The sequence below is a fragment of the Punica granatum genome, chromosome 6 (assembly GCF_007655135.1).
Source record: "Punica granatum isolate Tunisia-2019 chromosome 6, ASM765513v2, whole genome shotgun sequence".
In the NCBI taxonomy this organism is placed as follows: domain Eukaryota; kingdom Viridiplantae; phylum Streptophyta; class Magnoliopsida; order Myrtales; family Lythraceae; genus Punica; species Punica granatum.
Genome location: NC_045132.1, coordinates 7436767 through 7446356, shown reverse-complemented (window position 1 = coordinate 7446356; position 9590 = coordinate 7436767). Strand labels below are relative to the sequence as shown.

Sequence of the window (9590 nt, the reverse complement as noted above, 5' to 3'; positions counted from 1 at the left end):
GCTCCTACCAGTATCTCCACAAATTAGAACATCTCACTTCCTATTCCCTGTTATTGCTGCTGAAGTCTTGTGCTCCTTGTGTGATGTTTTAGTAGATGATGGATCTGTTCGGTGCTGCAAAATCTTATCCCTTGTAGACCTTCTTTTCGGTTTAGTTCATCTTTCACCTCGGCTATGGTATTAACATAAGACCTACATTGATATGGTGGGGAAACAAAGGGCCATATTGTATGATATAAAATCATTTCCATGCACCTTATAGGATATTAGGATTGCATGGCAGAGAAGTTTTTGGTCATCAAAACAGAACTAAATAGAAGGCCACACATGGCAATATGAGCATATTCTGACCAAAACAGTCAATGACCGATAAATTAGAGAAGATATCCAATAGACCGTATATTTCATTACCAATAACAGAGTCCACTTCGTACAGAGTACAAGCCTACAAGCCTACAGGTGATTTTACTACATTTACCCATCTGTAGGGCTTCCTCCTACTTGCCAATACAGAACTTACACCCCAACCACATCCCAAACAAATTTCCAATCATAATACAGATGCAAATTACAAAAACAACTACCCTAACATCACAACAATGACTATTTTGTCGGTGCTTTAACTCCTCCTTCAATTCCTTAATCTTAAATTTCATATACTTCATATCCCATTCAGACGAGGAAACTTCTTCTTCAACAATTTCTGAAATCGATTTCTGCTGAGAAGCTTCAAATGGATGGTCAATCCACCTAAAAGACCCACACCCTCCATTTTCCTGGTACCTTGGGCATCCAACGAACTTTCTACCTGGGTTGTTAGCTGTGCGTGATGTCTTCTGTTGAACTCGCAATCCACAGCTACAAAGGGTCGCATTGCTCCCAAAAATGGCTGAAGTTTCCCTTGAACCGGATGTCTCCACTCTTCGGTGCTTTCCTCTGGAAGCTCGCTCTCTTATTTCACGTCCAATGAAGGCTTCCATGCCAGTCAATTCCTAACTCAGCTCCCTCCCTCGACTCAAAAAATCTGTCAAAATCAACCCAAATACCTCCTTGAACAGCAACGTTTGTCAATTCCTAACTCAGCTCCCTCTCTCGACTCCAACAATCAGTCAAAGTCAACCCAAATAACTCTTGTAACGATAGATTTACATTGCATTCTTCTATTCGTTGAACATAACACTTTGCATTCTTCTATTCCTCAACTCCAACAGACAGGAAAAGAATAATCCAAACACTTTTTTCAACATTTGATCTAAGAGCTTGTATGGGGATTTCGAAGGGATTACCTCGGGATTTCGAAGGGATGGTCAGCTGCGAGAGTGCCTTAGATCAAGAGCATGAACAACTCAGCTCGGTTCTCAAAGATTGAAGAAGAAAGAAAACAACTAGCAATTGTAATTTGGTACTTACAAGCCAAAGATGCCAAGTTCCTCAAACAACAGGATTCACTGGTAGCTAAATTAAAAAGGCTAACAAAGGGATATCCAGAAAGCTTGCAGAATTGGAAGAACAAAGCCCCAAAACTCGACTTTTAATGCCCACGGATTTGCTGGAAGTAAGCACCCGAAGATGCCAAAGAAGCTAGCCACTCTCCGATCGACTTTGCATTCTTCTATCCCTCAACTCCAATAGACGAGAAAAAAAATGATCCACAGACTTCCTTCAACAATCGAAATCGTCGTCGCCACGTTCAATCTCCGAGATTTGTTTCCGATCGGAGAGAATTTGGAAACCTAATTTGTGGGTCTATGGAGAGACAGAGAGAAATTGCTTTTGGCTCAGTAGGAAGGGCAGCAATAGAACATGAGAGATGGGCAAGGAAGGAGAAGGCAGGCCCACATTTTTTCCACGCCGTGTGCTTAACGGAGCCAAGTTTTGATCTCTGTCTATTCTTGACGGAAAACGTAACAGTAGGATAGACGGCAAACATAATAGAAACGTTAGGCTTTTTTAGATAATTTTAAGAGTACGAGATAGATCTAAGAAAATTTGAAAAAGTCGGAATATATGGGATTATTTTCTCTAAAAAATAATAAAATAGAAAAGCTGCAGTGGCATCCGACCCACTTTATTAGGTCGGATGCTGCGCACTCCCCCCCCCCCCCCCCCCCCAACAATGGGGGGAGGAAAACTGTCTCGGTCCATTTGCCACGTGGAGGCAACTGGGCCTAGAAAAATAGAGAATTGCAAATGCTCTAAGGACCCAAACATCCCCCTTGGAGAAGTTGCTTATTCCATTCCTTTTTATCATTTCTTTACTATCTTTATTGTAGCTGAACTATTGGCGATGTAGACATATTTTCTTTATTATGTTAATGTATTCAACAATTTCATTTTGACATGAAAGAGTATACAAATTTCCTTTTTTTCCCTTCATATATATATATATATATATATATATATATGTATATATGACCTTATGTGTCACAAACATATGATATATTTAGTCTTTTGTAAAAAGAAATAAGTCGAAGTAGATAAAATGATATTTTCTACCATGACATTTGAACTTTTTTCATTATTCTTCGTTTATCTCTTGACATATTGTCACACAGGCGTGGCTTTTAGACCTGCGCCTTGAAATTTAGTTAGTTCGTGTATCCGTGGGTCTTAATTGGATTGGAGTCGCCACTACACCATTTACTTGGCTGGTGGCCACCTAGATCACTTAAGGGGTCAAGACACTAACCACATAAAGATTTGAGTTTGACTCGGTCTTGAACCAGATAAGTGAGTCCGGGAGTTTTGTTACAATATTAGAGGCCCATAACCCAATAACTCGCCCTTTTGATACCTCACGGGCTCTTAACGGTTTGTAAAACTTTTTATTTTGAAGTCGACTTGTTTAATCCTAGGGTTTAGGTTTTTATTAGCCAGTGCACAAAGAATGAAATTTATAAATTTATAGACGTCGCACGATCCACGTGCTTATATATACAAATGATACAGTCCAACTCTGAAAAATGGGCCACACATTCGAGCCAAAAAACGAAATGGACATACCTTGAGGCTAAAAATAAATAAGACATACATTTAGGCCATCATACATACACGGGCCATACATTTAGGCTAACATACTATTAATTTCAGTTTCAGTCTTTCCAACCTCACGATGAGCACGAGTGAACTATAGGCCAAACGTGAATCGACCAGGATCAGATTATTGTATTTGTATTTATTATTGAGAGTACATTGTGAATCATTTATTTGTACATTCATTCTTGTAATAATCCCCGTCGGCGAGCGAGAAGTCCAAGAGTCAAAACCGGTCGAGTCGGTTGACGGGTCTTGACGAGCAGGACCACATGAATCACGGGCCTAGTCCACGCGATGAACCAGCCATCATGGTCCAGTTGGCCGAGATGTGAAGACGGTGGACCGATCCCCTGACAAGAGGACTCTTTCCTCTTTAGGTCTCTTGGCTCGAATCGATCGTTTCTACGAATTTACAATGTCAAATCGGGCGAGACAAGTGAAACCTAATTGATGAGGTAAAAATAAACTAAAAATGGCAAACCTTAGACAAACTAAAGTACCAACATGGCGTGCAGGATACAGGCCCACATATAACAGCACCCCCGAACTTGGAACTATCGGTTCTACAGACCATATGCTTTAGCACACTAGGTGTATCCCTTATCCCTAAACTCGGGCGACTCACTACCCTCGACTTCGGGATAGTAAACACGTAGTGACGACTCCTTCTCACGCATGTTTGTCACGTGTCTCCCTGGGAAGTGGATACTCTCAAGCCGTGCGATCAGCGCGCACACATGCAGGCCCGATAAGACGAAATTCGGGTCCGCACAAATATGGTGTTAATTTTGATATATAATGTGTCAGGGTAAAAATTAAATTAAATTAAATATATAAAAGATGGTGTTTTACTAAATAAATCGGGTTAGTTTACATAGCATATAAATGATTAAATGTGATTACATGATAGGCCATGATGGTGATAACTTAATGGTTAAGGAGATGGACATGGGTCGAGTTAGGGGGACAAAGGTCACAGGTTCGAAACTCACAAAATGATGGTCCTTACCATTTTATATCGATCTATGTCAATATGAGAAAATGGCTAGGTAATAACGGAATATGTTGGAAAAAGCTAGAAACCTAAGGAAAATCATTTTTCAGCGAATTACTGATGGAAAAATTCTGTCATGGAAATCGCATCAAAAATTTTTCAGTCAAAATTACTAATACCCGTTACTAATCCTGTTGCAAACACTATTAACAAAAGATTTTATCTCTATTATGTCTACGATATTTTTTAATTTTTATTAAATTAAGGGGTATTTACCTAAAATGGCCTATGGTTTGCTCTTTTTGTCAAATCTATCATATGGTTTACTTTTTGCATCAAATCTATCCCGGCGTTATCTTTTCCGTCGACATCTAACGAACGTGCTGACGTGGCGCCTACGTGGCAAGTGTGGCCCACTATCTCTCCACATGCCACGTCAGCACGGCCGTTAGATGTCGACGGAAAAGATAACGCCGAAATAGATTTGATGCAAAAAGTAAACCATGGAATAGATTTGACAAAAAAAAACATAGCATAGATTTGACAAAATGGACAAACCATGAGCCATTTTAAGTAAAAACTCCTTAAATTAATAATACAAGTAAACTAAGTAGGGATCTTGGCCGCCCAACCGGCAGATCAAGCCGGTCCAGGTTCGTGAGAATTTTTTCGTATGAGGCAAGGGTCGGACCACTCACCTCTCCGATGGACAAGCTCCTTCTTTAATCCTTTGTTGATCATTTTTACGCTAAAATTATTCAATAACATTTAATGAAAATTTTTATTTTTTGTATTATCATTTGTCCGGCTTTTTTTTATAATAAATTTTCTTGCTTTTCAAGTTAATAATTTTATCATAGAAAAACTTTCCATTGTAAAGTCCAAATGAAATGTTCTTCTTTAAAAAAAAAATATCAACCGTAACGTTGTCAGAAAATTCCTTCCAATAATCCTGACGGTAAATTACAAAATTCGTGTAATGTCTGTCTTAGGAGGGAAAAATTAATAAGCAAAATCCGCCCTTCTGTAGATAATATGAACGGATTTGGTACGAATTATAGACTTTTTCTGTCCTAAGTTAGGGATGGACTTTCTCGCGCCCAATGCTCCTTCTCCAGAATCACGCGTGCCAGTGGGCTCCTCCCTAGAAGTCTATAATATCCTTGCCAATTGATGTTCCCATGACTCGACTACAGGGACATGGACGCCACTTCTAACAAGTATGGCCCCTGTCAATGTTGTCTGGTCTCTATATTGTGGATTGTGTATTTATTCTACATCAACCAAACTCTGAACATAAACATACACCCCTAGAATGTAACAATTGTAAGCAGCCAATGGAAAGGTTACAACAACAATTACAAAGGAAATCACACATTGCATGAATAAACAGACCTAGCAATTACCTACACATCTCCGACAACAGACCTCCACAGGAGCACAAGTCCACAACTGGACGCTGCATTGATGACCCAAATATTGAAATTCGGGGTTAACTTCAAAACACCTCATACGTAAATTTTTTCTTTAAAATTTTAAGTGAAGGCGAGTATATATATTAATTTCTTGAAACTTGTTTGATGAATCGGGTTTTCTCCAGAGTTTAATGAAATCAGCTGCAGTTACAGAAACACTCGATGAGGAACCAACGGCAGAATGCAGCCAGGATCAAATGAGAAGCCAGAAGTAACATAAAGCGAGATTAGGGTTTGCACCACGCTCACTTGATAGGAGGCAATTTTCCTTCAGAAATTTTAGGTAATATAACTTTCAATCAGAGTTGCACTCCTCAAGGTTCTGTCCCGAGGGGGGTAAATGGATCCTGCAGTATCCACGAAAATGTTTGAAATTACGGAAACTCCTCAAAACGTTGCTAGAAGCATTAGGGCAGAAAAAAAGAAACCCGCATGAAGAAACCAATCGATCTGTTTACAGCCTGAGAACACTATATATAGCAGATCCAAGGAATGAACCAAGACCCTCGACTTAACCTGAACAGACATGGAGGAGCAACTGAGATACTGATCTAGCTCAGGTTTGGCCAAGATATGAATTATAGCACGACAAGAAAAAGCAGTGGAGGTAAACAAAGTGTCGCCACTGCTGGGAATGCAATCCATATACAAAAGGCTCTAAAAAGGAACATACCCAATCATATAACATCGGCGATGATAAGGGTGGAGGAAACTCTGGAAAAGAGGCCAAGATAAATTAACTAGATTCTGTAAATTCTACTTTGACGACAACATAATGCGACAAACAACATACATACAACAATGTCCAAGGTCCCCCAGCTTTCCACAGGATAAGACCCCAACAAGCACAGCATAATTCTTAAGCAGTTGCGGTGCAGGGTATCAGCAAAGGTTTAAGCAAAGCACATCATGTTGAATGCTTCGTTACATTACCCATCAGATATTGTTTGGTGTCTCATTCACAAACAGGTTTAGTGTCAAAGCTGCTCAGACAGATCGCAAAGGCCTGGAAGGCAGAGAGAGGATAACAGTAATCCATCGTGAAGATGTCTTTTGCAATCTTCCCGAACTGCAGAATTACCTTTTCTTGCTCAGCAGACGATGTGTTGTGGGAAGGTTCAAGGGCTGCTACCAGCTGGAAATTCTTGACTGAAGCAACCGTGACTCGGCCTCTGAAATTCAAGCACCAGCACTGGAGCTGCTCATGCCATCTGGGAGCTTTATTTTTGAGGACTAGTGGAGCCTCCGAGACCTGACTGGGTTGAATCTCTGAGAGACTCGTGGAACTAAAATCAGAGACTATTGTGTCCTTTGCTTTCGAAGCTGATGAGTGAGAAGGAACTTGATCTTCGAAGGAAATAGGGATTAAAGTTGGTGTCGGGGCAGTGCCCCCCTCTTGAATAGAAGACATAGGAATGGAGTGCATTATGCAGTTCATTCTCCTTGGGGCTCTGGTTCGGAGGACATTGAGCTCATAGGAAACAGTGCCTGCACTGTAATTACAGACAGGTGCCTTTGCCGATACCTGCTTAGAATGGACTTTTTTACTGAACCGGCTGCTAAATTGTACATCTCCTTCACATGGAGGTTGGCTATCATATATGGTGAACTTTGTACCAATGAAATTGGATCTGGCACATAAATTAGAGGCTGATTAAAAGGAATATAGAGTTGATTGTCAAAGAGAGGTCACAATGGTCATGGGAAAGACTTACCTCAATTTACCAACGTAAGTGTTACTTGCTCGAGAAAATACATCTGAAGCCAAAGATATAAGAAAGTCTGTACATGTGGCCCTCCTAATCTTTCTGGCAGCTAACAACAGTTTCTCTCTCTCATGCTCAGCTGTCCAAACATCAATGGAATCATCTTATCAGCTCAAAATAATGATTAAATAACATAAACTAGAATGATGTTAAAACACATGATCTCGAAACAAAGTAATGAAAAAGAAACACAACATACTAATGACATCCAGAGATGTTCCACTGGCATTGTTGTTCAGAAAATAAAATCTTCCATCATACACAAAAGATCATTCCAACAAGAATCATCAGAGATTATTCATAGGGTAAAAACCCTCTAGAAGGATGATCACTACCATCATGGCATCAATGAATAGTAAGAACACAAAATGATACCTTAGAAGCAAGAAAAAACATAAGCATAACCATACTTACATGGAACTAAACCGTAGTACAAAAAATAGGTAGAGGTTGCAGGATCCCTCCTAATGAAGCAGTGGATTGCGCAATCTCGAGGCCCCGGCTGATCAGATAAAAACCATAAAGTGTAAGTCATGAAAGAATCAACAGGCACATTAGATGATGGCACTCAACGAATTCCATGGAGGGAGTGAGGGAGGGGGGAGGGACCATTACCTGCTTCAGTGAAATTGGGAAGGTAAGCCTTCCACACTGCTCAGGGGTTTTGACTATCTCCTTTGTAATATTTCTCCACGACTTACAAACTGAAGCACAAAACACAACAACAGCCCGAGAAGGCCAAGATGTCTCACTCTCCTCGACCCTCTTTATCATGTCCAACAATAACTCCGGGGGTAGGTTTGCCCAGCGACCCTGTTCGATGGGAAGCTCAGGAAGCTGTGGGGCTTGCTCAGGTGCTATGTGCGACCGTGTTCGGCTACGCCAACGCCTACCTTCAGATCCCCCCCTCGATACATTGCCAATTCCATCTCTCATCTCCTTCAGCTCACGAACAATGCTTTTTAAGGACATCTCATTCACTCACATCAATCCTATCCTCCCACACCAAACAAATAGGTGACCTGGGAGAAAATATAAAAACACAAATTTCAGTATGACAACGCAATCATGAGCGAACTTGTAGAGAAAAAAATCCGACTACAAGTCATCGTTTCCAGGTCATGATTGATATTACAATATACAGAAGCTAAAGCTTAACAAGCTACTGAAAAAGCTTCCCCATGCTATTAAGGTCACGAAATCAGCTCCATCGAAGCTAATACATTGAAATTAACGAAGGTTTCGCCTATCAAGTGAGCAAAGATCTCAACTTCAGCACTTGACGGCCATGAAAATAGCAGAATGAAGCTCAATTTCTAGAGATACAGACAGCAATCATCCAAAGCACATAGAAATTGCACTGATTCACTGAGGGCTTAGCTCGGACAAACCAAGAATCTCCCAACGCACTACAATTGAAATCCAGAAATGTACTCCTACCATCGCATGTTGCATCTAATCTTGAACGGACTGTCCGAGCAAAAAAAAGAAAACTAAATCTTGAAGAGGCTAGAGACCCACCTCAACTGCTAGGGCGCAGATCTCATCGCTCCCGACCAAGCAAAAGCAGCTTCAGATGTAGAACCTAAACGGCCGAAGCTTCCGCAAGCAAGCTCGGGCTTAACGGATCAAGAACGGACCCTAAGATTGCCAGCTGCGATGTGGAGAAGAAGAGGGGCAGATTGAAGATCTGAGCTCGAAGATCCTCGAGTCGAGCATCAGCCTACCGCCGCCGCAGCTTCCTCCGTCACCGGAGACACCACCGGGCAAAGGTGTCGAGATTCTGGCTTTCTTCGCGCTTTTTTCCCCTTAAAACGGATCCGATGCTAATGAGGCAGGCAGCTCGCGCTTTTGGATATGGCCCTTTTTTTTTTTTTCCGGTGTCAATGATGATATCCGAAATCACAATTAAGTCCATATTAATTCAATTGAACCTAGTCAGTCCATTAAGGACTAAAATTCTCCCAACATAAATTTTTTTTACATTTACAAAGACTTAAATTTGAGATTTTGCTTAAATAGGACAAGTTTCGAACCGTTTGACTCATCCATTGGATATGGCTCATCTCTTAGATAATAGTGATATATGAAATATGATTTATCTTTGTGCGCACCAGAATTTCGTCTCGTCGGGGTACGCATGCGCGCGCCTAAATGCAACGCGGCTTGGGAGTGTCTACCTTCCCGGGGACGCGCGACGGACGCACATGAGAAGGAGTCGCCACTTGCCATTTTACGACCCGAAGGTCGAGGGCCGGCAAGTTACCCGGGTCTAGGGGTGTGGGATACACCTAGTATGTTAAGGCAATGGTCTGTACG

The 9590-nt window shown here is 41.1% G+C and overlaps 1 protein-coding gene across 2 annotated transcripts; it reads right to left on the bottom strand.

The window, feature by feature from the left end:
* Positions 1-5260: 5260 nt before the first annotated feature.
* Positions 5261-9104, bottom strand: LOC116209924 (tubby-like F-box protein 5). Of its 2 annotated transcripts, XM_031543683.1 has the most exons (6): positions 8793-9104; positions 7887-8293; positions 7686-7773; positions 7221-7350; positions 6587-7136; positions 5261-5852 (listed from the first exon to the last, which is right to left on the bottom strand). In XM_031543683.1, the coding sequence occupies exons 2-6, from the start codon at positions 8241-8243 to the stop codon at positions 5820-5822; spliced, it is 1158 nt and encodes a 385-aa protein (XP_031399543.1). In that variant the 5' UTR covers positions 8244-8293; positions 8793-9104; the 3' UTR covers positions 5261-5819. The 2 variants fall into 2 exon arrangements, with proteins under 2 accessions (XP_031399543.1, XP_031399542.1); XM_031543682.1 differs by lacking the exon at positions 5261-5852 and having other exon boundaries at positions 6050-7136.
* Positions 9105-9590: the final 486 nt, after the last annotated feature.

Bases quoted from the DNA above. Each gene is read 5' to 3' on its own strand.
- LOC116209924 (XM_031543682.1), bottom strand. From the start codon at position 8,243: ATGTCCTTAAAAAGCATTGTTCGTGAGCTGAAGGAGATGAGAGATGGA. The intron at 7,351-7,685 runs GTAAGTATGGTT...ATGTTTGGACAG, and splicing joins GTACTACGGTTTAGTTCCAT to CTGAGCATGAGAGAGAGAAA. The intron at 7,137-7,220 runs GTAAGTCTTTCC...TTTATGTGCCAG, and splicing joins ACTTACGTTGGTAAATTGAG to ATCCAATTTCATTGGTACAA.